Source organism: Felis catus, chromosome E2 (assembly GCF_018350175.1).
Source record: "Felis catus isolate Fca126 chromosome E2, F.catus_Fca126_mat1.0, whole genome shotgun sequence".
NCBI lineage: Eukaryota > Metazoa > Chordata > Mammalia > Carnivora > Felidae > Felis > Felis catus.
This window is the reverse complement of record NC_058382.1, coordinates 47,612,825-47,632,121: the sequence shown is the minus strand read 5'-3', so window position 1 is coordinate 47,632,121 and position 19,297 is coordinate 47,612,825. Positions and strand designations below refer to the sequence as shown.

At 45.6% G+C, this 19,297-nt stretch overlaps 2 protein-coding genes across 4 annotated transcripts in view; one reads left to right on the top strand and one right to left on the bottom strand.

Annotated features, from left to right (window-relative positions):
- TAT (tyrosine aminotransferase) overlaps positions 1-3,482 on the bottom strand; it is a 50,331-nt gene extending 46,849 nt beyond the window's left edge. Inside the window, exon 1 of one of the 2 annotated variants that reach the window (XM_019819994.3) lies at positions 3,385-3,482. The gene's annotated coding sequence lies outside the window, so the exon portion shown is untranslated. Of the gene's footprint in view, positions 1-2,479; positions 2,598-3,384 lie in introns of those variants that run through there. The other variant, XM_019819995.3, reaches the window with a different exon arrangement.
- Positions 2,700-18,903, top strand: MARVELD3 (MARVEL domain containing 3). 2 transcript variants are annotated; one of them, XM_003998228.5, is made up of 3 exons: positions 2,700-3,179; positions 6,104-6,231; positions 11,089-12,568. In XM_003998228.5, the coding sequence occupies exons 1-3, from the start codon at positions 2,794-2,796 to the stop codon at positions 11,697-11,699; spliced, it is 1,125 nt and encodes a 374-aa protein (XP_003998277.1). In that variant the 5' UTR covers positions 2,700-2,793; the 3' UTR covers positions 11,700-12,568. The 2 variants fall into 2 exon arrangements, with proteins under 2 accessions (XP_003998277.1, XP_019675555.1); XM_019819996.3 differs by lacking the exon at positions 11,089-12,568 and adding an exon at positions 17,254-18,903 and having other exon boundaries at positions 2,702-3,179.
- The last annotated feature ends 394 nt before the right edge of the window (positions 18,904-19,297 follow it).

Genomic DNA, 19,297 nt, shown 5'->3' with positions numbered 1-19,297 from the left:
TTAAGAGACAAAACAGATGAACATAAGGGAAGGGAAACAAAAATAATATAAAAAAAGGAGAGGGACAAAACAGAAGAGACTGATGGAGAACAAACTGAGGGTTGCTGGAGGGGTTGTGGGAGGGGGGATGGGCTGAATGGGTAACAGGCACTAAGGAATCCACTCCTGAAATCACTGTTGCACTATATGCTAATTTGGATGTAAATTTTAAAAAATAAAAAATAAAATTAAAAAAATTGTTTTTAGAAATGTATCGTATGGTCATTGTAGAGATTTTGGAAATTAAAAAAAAGAATTAAGAAGAAAATTAAAACAGCCATAATTCCACCATCTAGAATAAATGATTTTAATATGCCACAAAATATAATATAAACATGTTAGCAAAGTGAAGATTACAATGGATACATAACTGTTATTTATGCTTTTACTACTACTGTTTGAAAATTATTATACATGTGAGTAGGGTGTAAAATAAAATGATGGAAAACAATTGGGAATTACAAAAAAAAAAGTAAAGATACGAAACAAAACAAAAACAAGGGAAACAAAAAGGTGAGCTGGTGAGGGGGGTTGTTTATTCAAAAAGGGGGTTGCAGAGCCCCAGAGGGAAGGTCTGAGAGGCAGCACTTTGCCACTTGAACCATCCTGTGTCTGCCCGTTCACCAGGCCTCCTGTATAGCCACAGTTGTGCCAGGCTCAGAACAGGGTATCGTTCCAATAAATATCTGTGGAAGGCCCTAGGATTAGGTCCACAGGGCTCCTGTGGGCTGCTGTGCGGCAGGTAGGCCTGTGATCTCACCCTCCTGGGTTTCCTACTACCTCACTCAGCACTTCTTAATCCTCTTAGTGTTGGCTCTAAATGTTAGATTTCCCAGGGACTCTGCCCAAGGCCTTCCTCTGCATTCTAACCCCTCTGTCCTCAGGTGAGTGCCTTTACTCCCACGGAGGGTCTCCACCCCACCCTCTCCCTGCTCCAGACTCATTCACCTATTCCTTCACAACTGAACACCTACACTTAGATGAATCACAGTCATCTCAAATTTTGCATGTCCAAAATGGAACTTTCCACTTTTCCCCATATCTTGTTCCCTCCAGTCTTCCCAATTCAGTAAATGGCTGCCTCCACCGCCCAGTCACTTCTCACTTGCCTTCACTCCCCTACATCCAATCCATCCTGTAAGTTCTTCCTGGATGAGAAGGAGGCAGCTTTGGGGATATCTGAGAGAATGTTCCAGAAAGAGAAGCTCCTCCACTACCCAGTCACTTCTCACTTGCCTTCACTCCCCTACATCCAATCCATCCTGTAAGTTCTTCCTCCAAACCACAACCTGGATCTGAACATTTCTCACCAGCAACTGAGTCACTATCACCCATTAGATTGCTTTGGTAGCTTCTTTTTCTTCTTCTTTCTTTAAAGTTTATTTTTTTTATTGTGAGAGAGAGAGAGAGAGAGAGAGCGAGCAGGGGAGGGGCAGAGAGAGAGAGGGAGAGAGAAAGAATCCCAAGCAGGGTCCGTGCTGTCAGCGTGGAGCACAACATGGGGCTCCAACTCACAAACCTGAGAGACCATGACCTGAGCCAAAACCAAGAGTCGGATGCTTAAGTGACTGAGCCACCCAGGCGCCTCTGCTTTGCTGGCTTCCTAATTCATCTGATGCCTCTACCCTTGGCCTCCTGTCATCCACCCTCCACACAAAAGCCAGAGTAGTATTGTAAAACCATAAATCAGAACAAGTCGTTCTCTTGCTCAAAACTATTCAGTGTTTTCCCATTACTTTCAGAACGAAAATGCAGAGTCTTCACCTGCTCCACCTCTCAGCGTCATCCCATCCCCTCTCACTCCCCTCGCAGAAACCTTCTTCTCCAGCTCTCTGCATTACTCAGCTTCTCTTTCTGGAACGTTCTGTCAGCTATCCCCAAAGCTGCCTCCTCTCATCCAGGACTGAACTCAAAGGTCCCTTCTCGGACCTGCAGAAAGAAACCTGCCCTCCTCCTTGTTAAATTTTAGACATTGTCGTCTTTCTTCCTCTAGGGCCCTTTCTCTCTTTTCCCACACACGCCAGAAGGGAAGCGCCTGCAATGAGAGTTTGCCACTGTATCTCCAAGGGCCTGCTAGAGTAGGTGCTCACATATATTTGTCTAAAGGATTCATTAACAGACGGCAATTTTATGTTTTTAAATATCCTCACTTGACAAAAGAAAAAGCTGCCTATTCCGTGTAGGTTAGTCATTTTAAAAAACGTTCATAAGCCCAGGGCTATTGCAGTAGACGAACTGGCCACAAGCACCCCCGAACAACACAGTTGTAAGGACAGCAGAAGAGGGAGGAAGACAGAGAGGGCCAGTGGAAGGGAAGCCGGCTGGGTGGCTGGGTGTTTGGAGGGCCAGAAAAATGGGTGAGCGAACGGATGGGCACGCTCCGGGAACGCACACCCACGGGGCTGAGAAAGTCGAGAACTCACTTCCCTTTGCCACCCACCTTTCGGGGTCACTGAGAGGATACGCCAAAGAAGACGAGGTGTGGTGGGCGGGAGGTCGTCAGCTCCGCCGCGCGCAGAGCAGCGAGCCACACCCCCAAGCCCTAGCCCAGCACGCGCCTCCCGCTTCTCGAGCGCCCAGCCGCGCCCCCTGCCGGCAGCGCGCTTAGGTGAGCGCTCCCCGAGCCCGCCGTGCCGCTAGTGCGCGTGCGCGCAGGTGAGCGTCCCGCCCCGCCCCCGGGCTTGGCCACCTGCCCGGGAAACTTGCGGATTGTTGCCCTCGGGTCGCTCCGGGGTGGGGACGCGGAACTGGGCCATGGAAGATACGTCGGGGGCTCGCGAACCCCGCGCCCGACCGAGAGAGCGGGACCCAGATCGGCACTCCCGCCCGGACCGAGACCTCCACCCCGAGCGACAGCGGGACAGACACGGGAACCCGCGCAGGGAGAGAAACGGGGGCGAGCGCAGGGACAGGGACCGGGACAGGGGGAGGGACCGGGACCCCCGCCACGACAGACACAGGGTCGAAGACCTTCGCGCGGGTGAACAAAGAGTTTGGGAAAAGTCCCGCCAGAGCCGGACACGGGACGGACCCCGCAAGCCGACCTGGGACTCAGCCTCGCCCCCCTGGCCCGCGCCTTGGGAAACCACGGAGCCGTCGTTCCCGAGGAAGGAGCGCTTCGGGCACCGTGACCCGGCAAGGTGAGGTGGGGTTAAGGGGCGCCCTGAGACCTGGGCACCCAGGAAGCCTGGGTCTGCGGCCTGTCTGCGCTGCTCCCACGCCCCCGGCTTCGTGGCCTAAGAGGCCAGCTTAAAGAAAGACAGTGCCATTCCTCCCTTTTGCGCTCTTAGAGGTGACATGGGAGGGAAAGAAAACCTTACGGTGCCCCCACTTCTTGATCCGAACCTGATTAACAAAGTAGAAACCACTCCTGTTAGCAGTGGCAGGGCCAGGGACCAGGTAAGGAGGAAGAGAGGACTTCAGGACAGGAAAGGGAAGGGGTGGGAAGGAGACTAAGTAGGTGGTGTTAACTTGAGGCTCCTCCCACACGACTGCCCCTTGGGGCTTCAGACTTTGAGACCTTTGTCCTGTGTTCCCAAACCAGCCCACCTCCAAGTCCCAGTGCCAAGGGCTAATTAAAAGCCGCCCAGTGAAGGGTTAATAGTTGAATCTGCAACTTCTTCTAGGGGTATATGCGTTTCAAAACAGACAGCTGGGGGAGGCTACCGGTTTAGCCAAAGAACTAAATCCACCTAAAACTCCCACCGAAGGGCAGAGATTTCCCTACCTTTGTCATTGAAGTCTTTCTGGGCAGCCTCTTCAAATCCCATGATTGTTTCAGATCCCACCCCGCTGAATGAACACAGTATGCCATCCTTGCCTGGTAGAACACAGAGAATTCCATTATGGGCCTTGTGAGGTGAAAGCCTCTTGCTGTTCTGCAGGACTTAGTACGCTGAGAGAGGGTAAGGATGGAAGGGAGGAGAGGAGGCAGTCCTAGACCCCACACCTCCTTCTAGGGTGTTGGTCTTTTTTCCCTCAAACATTCCATCCAACTCCACAAGTATTACTGAATGCCCAGATTAGATTATGTGCCAGGCCAACAAGGAGAAAAGTACCAGAGTGATGGCTGCTTTCTGGTTGACACCTGCCCTCTTCTCTAAGGAGGAGTCAGGTTCCTCTCTGCTGTAGGATTTGGAAGCTTAAGCTTGGCCTCCCTCCCTGTTGTGTCCACACAGCGGGGAAAGCTGTTATCTTGAGCTTATGTTACATTATCTAAAACCAACTAGCCAAACTATGAAAAAGGGTGTGCCCAGATATAGTCACAGGCACTAGTTATTGTTCATCCCTGACCAAAGCCAAATTGCTTTGGTAGCTCTTCAGAGCTACATTTTGGATTTCCTTCTAAGTCAGTGTCCCAGTCCTCCACCCCAGCCCCAAACGAGTGAAGGGAATACTTTTGTGTTTTTGGCTCACAGACAGTTGGTGGTTTGAAACCAAAGGACAATCTATTTCCACGTTTCCTCTACACAATAAGCTTTTATTTAATCAGCAGGATGTAGGAGCCAGAGCTCCATTACTTAATGGGTGAGATATCCTGGCAGTGTCCACTGTCTGGTAGGAGACAGACAAGTAAACGGGCTGGTTGCAGCACAGTGTGAAATGTGCCACTTCAGGGGAAGCCAATTTGAAGAGAACAGATCCCCTGCCTAAGATCTGGAAGATTTCTTGGAGCACAATGCCCATAAAGCTGAGTTCTGGAAAAGGGGCAAGAATGGGAAGACTGGGAGAGGAAGATGAAAGGGGTTCCAAGCAGAGAAATAGCTTCCATAGTGACCTAGAGCATGGGAATGCTGTCGTCTTTTTGGGGGGTGGGAGTGGGGGGTTGGGGATGGAGAAAGGAAGTTTATTATGGCTGGGTCTGTGAGTATGAGGTTGTGAGTGAAGAGAGAAGAGCAAGGGCTCTCCTGTGTTGTGCTAAAAGTTTGGACTTTATCCAAGGCCATAAGAGTTTAAGGATTTCAAACCCAAGAGATCCATGATGAGAACATTAGAAGGATCCCTGGAGCCGAGTAGGTTGAATGCAGACCCCACCATTGCTTCTCGGACAAAGCTCAGGATATGCTGGCTAAAGGGGGAAAGAAAAAAGTGCCAGAACTAGCAGAGGAAGAGAGAGAGAGATGACTTCCAAAGTTGTCTGTACTACCCATAGGCCTAGAGAGTTATTGCAGACTAAGATCTTTCTAAAGTAACAAGAGAATGAAGAGAATGCCAGCCTGGGCATCAGAGTCTTGTGAATGCAAACTAATTTGTTTTTGTTTTTTTAATGTTTATTTATTTTTGAGAGAGAGAGAGAGAAAGAGAGACAGAGTGTGAGGGACAGAGAGAGGGAGATACAGAATCCAAAGCAGGCTCCAGGCTCCGAGCTGTCAGCACAGATCCTGATGCAGGGCTTGAACTCACAAGCCATCAGATCATAACCTGAGCTGAAGTCAGATACTTTTTAAAAAAAAATTTTTTTAAATTAATATTTATTTGCATTTTGAGAGTCAGAGACAGAAAGAGCACTAGCAGGGGAGGTGCAGAGAGAGGGAGACAGAACTGGAAGCAGGCTCTAGGCTCTGAGCTGTCAGCACAGAACCCGATGTGGGGCTCGAACCCACAAACCGTGAGATCATGACCCGAGGTGAAGTCAGTCGCCCAACTGACTGAGCCACCCAGGCGCCCCTGAAGTCAGGTGCTTAACAAACTGAGCCACCCAGGCTCCTTGAATGCAAACTAGTTTTAAAGAAAGCCGGGTCTGTGATGACTGAAAACCTAGGCTCACAAAGGTGGCTCCTGGCTACCTAGTTAGCCGCAGGTGGACAGACTAGCATCAAATCAGTGTTCAGAATTGTAGAGATATGTGATGTGGTAGCTTAACAATGTTGGGCCAAGTATTTGGATACCCTGTGGGGCCACTAAACCAGGGAAATCTCTGGAATATGAAGTAGTACAGCAAATTTTGTTTCTGTTCTGCCCATCTCTTTAATGTCTGGGCCCAGCTCGAGATGTTCAGTGTTCTAATACTGAACAAGCTCTTGAATTTGAAGCCCCTAATGACCATGTATGTTTTTGGTTATAGTGAACTTACTTCAGGGAGATACCTGCCCTCGAACCCCAGGTCTGGACAAGAGGGAGTGGAATATTACCAGTCAGAGGCTGAAGGACTCCTGGAATGCCATAAATGCAAATACTTGTGCACTGGGAGAGGTGAGCCATTTTGACCATTTACTGTTTGCTGATGGTTCTCGAAGGGATCTGAGCTGGCGAAGCAAAAATTCAAGTAGATTTCCCTTTTGGGTCCCTAGCATTTTCATTTCCATAATTGCAATGAGGTTCTCATTCCCCCCACCCCGCCTTCCCCCTGCCTCCCCAAAAGAGTAGGAACGTCTGAAATGTACAGCTAGATTTCCGGTGCTTCTCTTCAGATGTGCCCTGGGGTCTGGCGAGGCAAGCAGCAATGCTGGCAGGTTTCAGGCCTCAGAGGTGGAAGAATGGCAGGCAGAACCAGCTATGAGCTGTCAGCTGTGGGAGGGCTGCCCCTGGAGGGGGCAGCCTGGTAGCATTTCATGTTACAGTTAATATTTGTTGACTGAGATCCATAGTAAGAAATCTATTGTACATTAAGACCAAGTTCACACACAGATGTTGTGAAACCATACTTACCTTATTATATACCAAGTACATGGGTAATTTCTATTGTACTGGTTCTTTTTTTTTTTTTTTTTAAAGTTTACTTATTTTTGAGAGAGAGAGAAAGCATGAGTGAGGGTGGGGCAGAGAGAGAGAGAGAGGGAGACATAGAGTCCAAAGCAGGCTCCAGGCTCTGAGCTGTCAGCACGAGCCCAATGCAGGGCTCAAACCCACAAACCACGGGATCATGACCTGAGCTAAAGTAGGACGCTTAACCGACTTTTCTAGCCACCCAGATGCCCCTGTTGTACTGTTTCATTGAGAACAAACAAAAAGAAAAAAAACACAGTTACTAGAACACACAGTTAGCAAAAACACTTAAATGATATCATGCATCAGCTCCAAATGTGGTTCCCAGAGTTCCCATCCAAACCCGAGTGTTTGGCCTTGCCAGCAATGAAGAAAATCTGGTTTGCCAGGGTGAGCCCAAATCACATGATTTGGTGAGAAGTTTTTCTAAGCTGCATATGACTAAGGGGGAAAACTTCTCAGCCTAAGGGTGAGAAATCAAGGAACTTGTCCCTGAAAATGTATTGTAGGATCATTCCAATGACGCACATGATTATGAGATTCTATGGAACTTTCGTGAAAAAGCTCTAGGCAATCCAGATACAAGAATCTGCACTCTAGTTCACATATACGGCCACAACCTCATTGCTTCTAATTCACTTAGTAACTCCAGAGGCTCAGAGAGGTATCTAAGCTCAGGTGTTAAGTGGAAGAGCTGGAATGCAAACTTAGAGTAACTCCAAGACCTAAAGTGGTTTACTCACTTGACCTTTCTTTTTTTCTTGCTGATAAAAGTAAGAGGAATAAGCCAGAGGCTGGTTAACAGGTTTCTCAGTAGAAGTATGTTTTCCTTTGCGATTATTTTACCAAGAGGAGAGTGCAGGACTTGAAGTTCCTGACCCAAATGCACCTTGATTTAGCTTTGTCTACTCCTGGCTATTTGGCTTTGGGCCTAGAGGTCATTTCTGAGTCAAAATAGTGAAAGGATGGTTCACTAGTCCCAAGCTAACCATTGAAGGCTTATTAAGGATTCTGGATGTGCAGAAACCCACATCAGTACACAATACTTGGTGTTGTTTTGAAACAGCCATTAAACATAGGAACTTGTCTCCAGCAGGAAATGCATGCCTGGATAAAGGCCACCTGAAGATTTTCAGCCCTGTCTTAGAGTAGATCTTTTGTGACTTCCTCTTTGGTGAAATCATGTCCTCTTCCAGCAAACTGGTGGAGAGGGGAGGAAGCTGTGTCCCTCTCTGACTTCCTAGGGAGACCGAGGAGTTGGGGCTGTGAGCCATGCTTTGGAAGAGTTCAGTGGAACAGTCAGGACACTGACACAAAGAGCGGGGTCCCACATTTACTTATGAGCAAGTCCCCTCAGATACTAAAATCTTCAGGGGCTGAGACTAAAGATGAGACAAAAAGCAGGTACAAATGTCCCCGTTTGTATCTCAGGTCACCAGTGCATGTGCATGTACAGGTTGTACTCATTTATTGTCTGGAGGGACGGGTGAGGAGTTGCAAGTTCCCTGGGTGCATTTCCTGCTCTCCTTCTTGGCTCCCTGATTTGTTTGGAGCAGTTTCGTTTTGCCTTTGCGCTTTCTCTCTCCCCTTCGACCAGTAGTGCTCAAATCCTGACATTTGCATTCAGGTTAATTGCACATCTCTCTCAGCCCTGCTTATTCTTTTCTGGTTCTATAAAATTTAAAATAAGAATAAGGAAGGGTGCCTGGGTGGCTCAGTTGGTTGAGTGTCTGACTCTTGATTTTGGTTCAGGTCATGATTTTTAGGTCGTGGGATCAAGCCCCTTCTCAGGCCCTGCACTAAGCATGGAGCCTGCTTAAGATTCTGTCTCTCTGGGGCACCTGGGTGGCTCAGTTGGTTAAACATCTGACTTCCTTTCCTCTCAGATCATGATCTCAGGGGTCATTGTTCAGGCCCCACATCAGGCTTTGTGCTGATAGTTCAGAGCCTGCTTGGGATTCTCTCTTCCCTCTCTCTCTGCCCCTCCCCTGCTCATGCTCTCTCTCTCTTTCAAAATAAATAATTTTTAAAATATTTCATCATTTTTGAGAGAGTCAGAAAGAGAGTGTGAGCAGGGGAGGGTCAGAGAGAGAGGGAGACACAGAATCTGAAGCAGGCTCCAGGCTCTGAGCTGTCAGCACAGAGCCCAACGTAGGGCTTGAGCCCATGGACCACAATATCATGACCTGACCCACAGTCGGACACCTAACCAACTGAGCTACCCACGTGCCCCAAAATAAATTAAAAAAAAAAATTCTCTCCCTCTGCCCCTTTTCCCAGCCTGTGCTTGTTCTCTTTCTCTTTCTCAAAATAAAAATAAAAATAAAAAATAAAACCTATAAAATAGGAATAAGGGGCTTGTAGGGTCTCTGCTCTCCCCACACTGTATTAAGAAATATACATATTTGTTCCCATACAGCAAAGACATTGGGAAAACCCTAAATGTTCTTTACATTGGAATTATTTAAACTTGTGGTATTCTATACATCCTTTAAAAATATGAAGTATATTGATTTATATTTGCTGAGATGGAAAAAAATGTTCACACTATATTCTTAACTGAAAAAAAATAGGTTAAATAATAGTAGAGTAGGTCCCCATTTTTCACCTAAAAGCAAATAAACAATAGAAAAATTATGCGTATATGACAGAAAAGTCCAGAAGAAAAAGTAATGGTCACAGTGGTTATTTTTTTAATTGGTTGGGATTTAGATACCTTTACATTATATGTTTCTGTCTATATTTTTTTAAACAGTAAGTATGTATTACTTTTATAATTAAAGAAAATAATGCTATCTGCATTGGGGGGGAGGAATTGAAGAGTGTTAAGATAATACTTGAGAGTGAATCATTCCAGTTACAGAACATGTAGATGTAACACAGCTTCATACAGCACACAGGCATCACCAGCTGGACCTAGGCACAAAATCTGGTTCTCTAAACCCCTGGGAGCTGCTGGGAGTCTACCCTGAGTCAGCTGACCTCTTGCAACCATTCAGGATATATAATTTCAGCTCAGAAGTGCCCAGCTTTATAGAATCCTGAGAAAAAGAAGCCACACACACACAACGATATGATTCCATTTATATGAAATTCTAAAGAGATGCCTGAGTGACTCAATTGGTTGAGCGTCCAACTCTTGATTTTGCCTCAGGTCATGATCTCATGGTTTGTGGGACTGAGCCCCACGTTGCGCTCTGCACTGCCAGCGAACAGCCTGCTTGGGATTCTCTCTCTCCCTCTCTCTGTCCCTTCCCCGCTCATTCCCTCTCTTTATCTCAAATAAATAAACTTAAAAAAAATTCTAGAAAGCTCAACCTACTCATTCCTAATGGCAGAGAGCAGATCACTGGTTGTCTGAGGAGGAGGGTGAAGGACTGACCACAAACAGTCTCTCGGGAACTTTCTGGGAAGATGAAAACATTCTGAATCTTGACTCAGATTGCATGGCATGTGTGTTTGTCAAAACTCAACAAGCTGTACATTCAATGTGGGTCATTTTCTTCCATGTCAGTTATATCTCAATGAAGTGGGTCTTAAGGAAAGCAGCCAACTTTGGCGGAAAAGCTGGAGCTCTTTCCTTGTTCAAGACAAAGAAACCAAGGGCCCTGAGAAAATCTAGCCCTGAGAAAAAAACCACAGCCCAAATTTGCTTTTTAGGGAAACTAAAGAAAACAAAGTTAAACTTTAGAACATACTTACTGAGTTGAAATCTAAGAACAATGAAACCCATTACATTTCTTTAATTCAGGAAGCCTTGTGGGTTTAATTGACTTAATCTTTCCTGTTTCTAATATATGTGCACCACAGTTGACATTTTGATGTATAACTTCTATACTATTTTCTGACTTCATTGTATTTTTATAAGCTCTGCGTTATTTCCTTCAAACTTGGAGAGGTTTCCTCTTTCAAACTGAAGAAAGCCGCAAAACATATCTAAAGAGAAGATAACTATTTTTTAGTCTTCTTGGTATGGATGGGCTGGGGCTGAGAATGTTCTTGCCTTCTATCAAGGATGCCTTTCTTTCTGGTTGGTAACTGGTCTGATTTCTCCCACCTTCTTCCTGCACCCCACGAGGGGCAAGCTGTTTTGAGAGTTACTCTTTCTAGCCTAGAGTACTTCCAGCATCATTTCCAGAGCCCACAGTTGCACGCTAGCATCTCATGCTCATCAGGCGGCTTTGGCTGATCGGGGCCTCCCCATGGTGGTGGTAGGGGGTGTGTGTGCACGGAATAAAGAGACTGCTGTGGTGCTGGCTACTGCAGGGAAGATGAGCAGCAAGGTGGAAGTCTCCAAGTCTGAAACAGCACCTGTGAAAATGGTAACACGCCCTTCTTTTGCAGCCTGCTGTCAGATGCTGGAGGTTCTCCTGAACTTGTTGATCCTGGCCTGCAGTTCTGTGTCTTACAGTTCCACAGGGGGCTACACAGGCATCACCAGCCTGGGGGGCATTTATTACTACCAGTTTGGAGGGGCTTACAGTGGTTTCGATGGTGCTGATGGGGAGAAAGCGCAGCAGCTGGATGTCCAGTTCTACCAGCTGAAGCTGCCCACCGTCACTGTGGCCATGGCCTGTGGTGGAGCCCTCATGGCCTTCTGCTGTCTCCTGGTTGTTCTGGGTGTCCTACGGGTCCCATGGCACTGCCCCCTGTGGCTGGTGATCGAAGCCTTGCTGGACGTACTCATTGCTGGGGCCTACATCCCAGCTCTGTACTTCTATTTCCACCACCTCTCCGCTGCCTACGCCTCTCCAGTGTGCAAAGAGAGGGAGGTGCTGTACCAAAGCAAAGGCTACAGCGGCTTCGGCTGCAGTTTCCATGGGGGAGACATAGGAGTTGGAATCTTTGCTACGCTAGCCATTGGGGTCTTTGCTTTAGGGGCTGTGCTGGCCATCAGGGGTTACCGAAAGGTCAGGAAGCTGAAAGAGAAGCCTGCAGAGATGTTGGAGTTTTAGGCTTTGTAAAAAACTGTCCTGCCCAATATAAGTGATGGTAGTTACTCTGAACGACTGGAATACTGGAATACTTCACTGTGGGACTTGCCAGCCCTTGAAGACTGATGGGCCGACTTTGGTATCCTGAATGAAGCTCTGGGTTACACAGAGCAGTGTTCTCTGATGTACCACACTCGAGTCCTTTCTTGGTGAGCAATGACCCACAATTATTGAAACAGAACAAAACTGGAGGTTGGGACCCACAAGGAAGAGGCATGTGCTGTAGGACAAAGCACTTTTGATTAACTAGAGAGAGGTGACCAAGTGAATCTGAAGAACCTTATCTTTAAAGTCCCTGAAAAGCCATCTACCAGGAGACAAGCATTTCAGCCTGAACTTTTCTAAACACAACTGTTTTAAGCAGATGAGCCCCGAAGTTCTTCCACACTGAGATCTCCAATCCTACACGTCCTTAATGCTCTGGGTGCAGGGTGTAGTGATGGATGCTGTGGAGACACCGCCTGTAAAATTTAAGTTGGAGGTAGTCGTGGGCTGAACAAAGAGGAATAGGATTAATTCAATGAGATGCAAAGAAGCTACTCCAACAAGCTGCTTAGAGTGGCCTTGAAAGCTCAATAAGTGTTTTGTACCTCTTGTAAATGTGCCATTGTATGAAGAATTCAACCCAACATCTGGGAGGCAGGAGCCATCCAGAATAAAAGAATGTAAAATCTTTCCCAACAGTAGAATGCCACTTTTGGCCAGACAATTTAATGGGTCCTATTACATGTTAAATTATGGCTTCTGGAACATTACAATATATTCTTGGTACAAATGAATATGTTCTTTGCATTACATGAGCCAAATAAAAATCCAAAGAAAAATTTTAACTTGGAGGTGATGTCTGCTTGAGATTCTCTCTCTCCCTCTCCCTCTGCCCTTCCCTGGCCCATGTGCACACGCTCTCTGTCTCAAAAACAAACAAACAAACAAACAAACAAACAAACAAACAAACAAACAAATTAAAAAGTGACTTCCATTTGGGTTTAGAAAGTGAAATATATGCTTGTATATGATTAGAAAATTTCTTGAAGAGGGGCACTTGGGTGGCTCACCTGGTGAAGTATCCAACTTTGGCTCAGGTCATGATCTCATGATTTGTGGGTTCAAGCCCAGCGCTGGGCTCTGTGCCGACAGTAGTGAAGCCTGCTTCGGATTCTCTGTCTCCTTCTCTCTGTCTGCCTCTTCCCCACTCGTGTGTACTCTCTCTGAAAAATAAAATAAACATTTTTTAAAAAAAGAAAATTTCAGGGCACCTGGGTGGCGCAGTCGGTTAAGCGTCCGACTTCAGCCAGGTCACGATCTCGCGGTCCGTGAGTTTGAGCCCCGCGTCAGGCTCTGGGCTGATGGCTCAGAGCCTGGAGCCTGTTTCCGATTCTGTGTCTCCCTCTCTCTCTGGCCCTCCCCCGTTCATGCTCTGTCTCTCTCTGTCCCAAAAATAAATAAATAAACGTTGAAAAAAAAAAACTTAAAAAAAAGAAAATTTCTTCAAGAATGTACATAAGAAAACTTTAGGAATATTTGCTTCTGGAGAGAAGGAGATTTTAGTTTTCATTTTATGCCTGGCTTGACTGCACATGTTTCTGTTTTATTTAAGATAAATAAAAAAATTTGATTTGCTCTCCAGTTTTTTCACATTTACTATATATATATGTGTGTATATATATATATACATATATATATTTAATTTTTGTTTATTATTTTAAATTTATATCTAAGTATATAGTGCAACAATGATTTCAGGAGTAGATTCCTTAATGCCCCTTACCCTTTAGCCCATCCCCCCTCCCACAACCCCCCCTCCCCCCCCCAGTAACCCTCTCTTTGTTCTCCGTATTTAAGAGTCTCTTATGTTTTGTTCCTCTCCCGGTTTTTGTATTATTTTTGCTTCCCTTCCCTTATGTTCACCTGTTCTGCATCTTAAAGTCCTCATATGAGTGAAATCCTTTATTTGTATTTCTCTAATTTCACTTAGCATAATACCCTCTAGTTCCATCCATGTAGTTGCAAATGGCAAGATTTCCTTCTTTTTGATTGCTGACTAATACTCCATCCATCCATCTTCATTATCCATCCATCCATCGATGGACATTTGGGCTCTTTCCATACTTTGGCTATTGTCGATAGTGCTGCTATAAACGTTGGGGTGCATGTATCCCTTCAAAACAGCACTCCTGTATCCAGTGGATAAGTGCCTAGTAGTGCAATTGCTGGGTCATGGGGTAGTTCTATTTTTAGTTTTTTGAGGAACCTCCATCCTGTTTTCCAGAGTGGCTGCACCAGCTTGCATTGCCACCAACAATGCAAAAGAGATCCTCTTTCTCTGCATCCTCGCCAACATCTGTTTGCCTGAGTTGTAAATGTTAGCCATTCTGACAGGTGTGAGGTAGTATCTCATTGTGGTTTTGATTTGTATTTCCCTGATGATGAGTGATGCTGAGCATTTTTTCATGTGTTGGTTGGCCAGAAATAGATGTATAATTAAGCAGAATATTACATGTTCAGCCACAAAACCAGCCTCACCCAGAAAGACCCCATTTATAACAAAAATCTCATGTCTGTTTCAGTCTTCACTTCCTTCTACAGAGCCTTCTGCTCTTTCTGGAGACTTGACCCATCCCACCATAGAGATAAACTCCTAGCTCTGGCAGTCAGCATTTTTTTTCCTCTTCTAATGGCTGTGAATCTTTCTGCACTAACAGCAAGGTTGGAAATAGGTGAGCCTGTTTGATATTAATAGCTAAGCCAGGCCAGGCCTGGCTGGTACTGTGATAATATTCAGTGGCTATATTCCTTCAACAGATCCCACATCACTGGACCCAGCAACAGACCATTATTCCTCTCAACTGTTGTAGCCCAGGGGGGTAGTTGACAAGATCTAGATTTATTTCATGTCATCCTAGCAGATACATGCTGTGTGGATCATGACTCTACTGTTTGGGCAGAATCTGTCCCAGAAGGGACAGCTTTCCCCATCTGGTAGAAGGATGGTGTTCCAGCTTCCCTTCAGGGGGAGAGATGTTAACACACGTACACAAGGAAAGCCAAGGCAGAGAGAGGTGTTCTATGTAGAGGATAACTACTCCCCCTGAATTAGAATGATATTTGGGCCAATTCACTTGCTCTGCTAGAGGGAGCAAGTGGCCGGTAGTTTATGGTGCTTGGGTGGAGAGTGGGCAGTTCTGATCTGATGTTATCTTCAAATTTAAATAAGAGGAATGTAGCTCCTCAACCGTTAAAGCCTTTGGCTGCTGTGTCCCATGGACCTCCTAGGAATTTGTGTGGGCCTTGCAGGAGTTAGGATCAGCAAAGCCAGTATGTTAGAGAAACTGGTATTTAGCTGCCCAGGTTTTTGTTTGTTTTGAGAGACAGAGAGCAAGCCAGGGAGGGGCAGAGAGGGAGACAGAGCAGGCATTGCACTGTCAGTGCAGAGCCCGATGAAGGGCTTGATCTCAAGAACCCTGAGATCATAACCTGAGCCAAAATCAAGAATCGGATAATGGGGTGCCTGAGTGGCTCAGTCGTTAAGAGTCTGACTCTTGATTTCTGCTCAGACCATGATCTCACAGTTTGTGAGTTTGAGCCCCATGTTCGGCTCTGTGCTGACAGTGTGGAGCCTGCTTGGGATTCTCTCTCTCTCTCTCTCTCTCTCTCTCTCTCTCTCTCTCAGAATAAATAAACTTTAAAGAGTCAGATGTTTAACTGACTGAGCCACCCAGACATCTCTAGCTGCCCAGTTTTTATACACTGTGGTACTGTCTAATGTATTAGAGAGGTTTCCTCATTTCTGGGAAACCACACTTGTCCAATTTCTAAAATCTGTCACTAAGCCCCTTCCAATACCATCCACTTGTGTAACATTTTATGATTTTCCAAGTATTTTCATGTACTTGCTTTCATCAAGTCTCACCCCACCCTGTGGGATAAGACAGGCAGGCAGTTCTCTTCATTCGTCAGATGAAGTGTGTGAGGCTTCGAGTCAGTGACTGGGGTAAGATCACCAGCAGTTAAGTGTGGGGATGTGAACCTGGTGTTCCCACTGGAGGGGTGATGTGCTTTCCTCTTAGTTCTCATCTCTGAACCCTGGAGAATGACAGGAGACATTCTCCCACAAGTACACCTAAGCAGAGGCTATGGCCTCTGTCCATGATGAATGAAAGCTGACCTTGGACAAGAAGATATTCAGTCTCCATTCGCCTGTTGATTCCTCCTGCCTTGCGGTACTTGTGAATTCCTTAAACTCAAAAGAAACCCCCAAATGAACAGCCCATGTGTCCATCAGTTGAATAGACTGGGCCCTCCACACAGTGACTTTGGAAGCTACTTAACAAAGTATGTGGACATTGTCGGAGCTGATCTGAAAACATCTCCAGGAATAGTTAAATGAACAAAACAAGACTCAGAGCAATGTGTGCGGAATGCTTCCTGGTGAAAAAAGCAGGGCAGGGGTGATGAAATGCTGATTTGAGTGTGCTTTTATTTGCATCAAGAACACTGGAAAATTACATCAGGAAATAAAGTGGTTGGGGGTAGAGAGCAGGGTGGACAGGGACATGAGTGATTTTTTTCCCTCAGTTTATACCTTTTCATGTCATTTTTAGTTTAAAAAAAACTTGAAGATTTGAAATAATTATAGATTCGCAAAATGTTACAAAAGCAGTACAGAGAACTTGAATACCCTTAACCCAGTTTTCCACAATGGCCGCATCTTGCATAACCATAGTGTGATACTGTATCCGGGACATTGACAGTCTCCTGAGCGTATTTAGACTTCACCAGTTTTACAAGCACTCCCGTCTGTGTGGTTTTGTCATGTGTTACATTCATGGGGCCACCACTACCATCAACTACAGAACTGTTCCATCATCAGGCATCCTGAGGGCTTCCCCCCCTTATAGTCACAATGCAACCCCTCCCCACTTGTTCCCATCCCCTGACAACCATGGAACTGTGTGCTGTCTCCCTAATTTTGTCATTTTGAGACTGTTACATAAATAGAATCATACAGTGTGTGACCTTTGAGACTGGCTTTTTTCTCATCATAATTCCCTTGAGATCCACCCAAGTTGTTGCATGTGTCAACGGCTCCTTCTCTTTTAATTGCTGAGTGGTTTTCCACAGTATGGATGTACCTGATTAACCGCTCGCTACCGAGGGACATTTGGGTTTCTGACACTAGGCTATTACAAACAAAGCTACTGTGAGCTTTCGTGTCCACGGTTTTGTGTGGACTTTGAAGTTTTTGTTTCTTGAGGATGAGTGCTCCCAGAGTACAGTCGTAGGGTCACATGGTAAGTATGTTTAGTTTTTTAAGAAACTGACAAAATTTTTTTCCCAGAGTGGCATTTTGTTTTTCTAACATATGAGTATTAAAAAAACAAAAACCACGGATGTTAATGTTAAATCCGACCATGCCCTTCAAATCAGGGCCCCAGTGGTACTTCTCTGATCTGACCTACAGTTTTCCTGGGTGTGAGTGACATCAGTGTTAAATCCCGAATCTCTCTCCTCCTAGGTGTGGTACAGATAGTGGAGGTGATACTGAATGGGATGGTTCTCATGTGTATCGTGGCCTCCTACTTTGTCCTTGCTGGATTCAGTGCCAGCTTCACCAGTGGCGGCGGCTTTGGGAACAACTATTACTCACCCTTTGAGGGCACCGAGCTGGAGCAGGTTCGTCAGCTGGACCAGCAGTACACAGTCCTCCGGGCACCCCTGATATATGGCGGTGTGGCTGTTTCTCTGGGGCTGGGTGTCCTTACTATGGGCGTTTTACTCCAAGGAGCCAAAAGTCTAACCAAACTGTCGGCGAGGTGGCTCCTGCTGGAGGCCGCCTTCAGCCTCCTGGCGGCAGTGAGCTACAGCGTAGGCATTGGCACTTACCTCCACGTAGCCTTGCGGATCAATGCCACAGACACTTGCAGAGCCAGAGCGCGGCTCTATGCCCGCAAGGGTCTCACCTGGATGAACTGCCAGCTGGCAGGCACTGATGGAGCAGCAGCCACCTTTGCTTGTCTTCTGGTGGTTACGTACGGTGCCAGCGTAGTGCTGGCCCTGCGGAGCTACCGGGAACAGAAGCACTACAAAGACAGCCAAGCACAGAACAGAAATTACAATGACGCGCCTGAATACCTGTGGTCAGGAACGCTCTGAGACTTCTTCTGGAACCTAAATGGCAACCCACCTCCCTTGTTTCTCTCAAAAAGATGTGTCCCTTAAAGTGGCACATTACACAACTATGGTCTTCACATACTTGATTTTACAAATGTTCCCTCTGGTACCAGTGCAAAGCTAGATGATCATTTCATTTTTTTAATCAGGAAGTCTTTGTTGGCTGAGAGCTTGAAAAAGATGTCTCCACCTTTGCAACAAAGAGCAACATTGCAAGTCTGGGGATGCCTTTATGGTGTGGCTCTCTTACCAGATGGTAAGGTAATCATGATAATAGCTACATAGCCAGAAAAATTCTGAGAGATGAGAATTACACATCCGGGGTAGCAGGTCCAGTGTTACAGTAGAAATATCTTCCTGTCATAACTACTTAAGGTCACCAAAAGAGACGTGCTATTGCCCCCCGTATTTGGTCCCAGGGGAATGATTTTAAAGCAGTTGGATGATTGAGTTCTAAATGAGTAATTACATTCTGACTCTCTTAGAAGGAAGCCACTCTGTTGGTACAGCAGTGTGCCCTGACTGCCTGGGTCCAACGGAGCGTTCCTCCCTTACAGATGAGAGCCAGGATTCCTGATGCATGAAGGGAGACGCTTTGAGAATGAATGTTCCTCCTCAGGATTCCTGCATTAGGGCTGAGAAAAAAGGGTTTTTCTGCCAGCGTCCAAGTTACTTTTTTGTTGCAAGCCATTCAATTGGATTTCACTTTCCTAAAATATCTTATAATTTTCTTAAATATGAGGCTTCCAGATAGAAACAAAATTCATAAACTTCTTAAATGTGTTATTCAACTGATATCAAAAATAAAATGTAGTGAATTTTATCAGACTAGAAAGGCTTACTGGAGGCTTCTTCATTTCTCCATTCTCTGACAGTCCCCTCTAGAGGAGCCCTTCAAAGGTAGATTGTAATCACTCAGGACCCTGGATTGTTTTCAGAATGTAATAGATCATTAACACTGAATATTAAAAATAAAGTTTTTCACTTATTTTAATCTAAAGTTTTATAGCTGTTCTTATACTTTACTAGTCTCAGATTTTCAGTTGTTAAATGCACCTAGAAATACATGCATTCTTATGACAGTTTTTTTCCCTAATTGCTCTCTTGCTTTTCAATAGCTAATTGTTTTTTTCTGTAATATCAGTTTTACTTTCGTATTATAAATGGGGTTAAACTATTAATAAGTTCAAATTCTTAGTACATTTCTAAGAACAATCTATTTCCACAATGCAATTTTGACATAAATCTCAGATTCTCTAATTTACAGTTAGTAAGAAATCAGCAAACATAAGCCTCTTTCAACAGATGTGAAAATGGCAATGAAAGAAAACTAAGTCAATGTCATTTTCCCCCTCTTTACCCCCCCCCCCCCAACTGCTCTCCTCCCT

Excerpts from the sequence above, each read along its gene's own strand:
- MARVELD3 (XM_019819996.3), top strand. The coding sequence starts at position 2,794 with ATGGAAGATACGTCGGGGGCTCGCGAACCCCGCGCCCGACCGAGAGAG. Across the intron at positions 3,180-6,103 it reads GGGCACCGTGACCCGGCAAG|TGAACTTACTTCAGGGAGAT; the intron begins GTGAGGTGGGGT and ends TTTTGGTTATAG. Across the intron at positions 6,232-17,253 it reads ATACTTGTGCACTGGGAGAG|GTGTGGTACAGATAGTGGAG; the intron begins GTGAGCCATTTT and ends CTCTCCTCCTAG.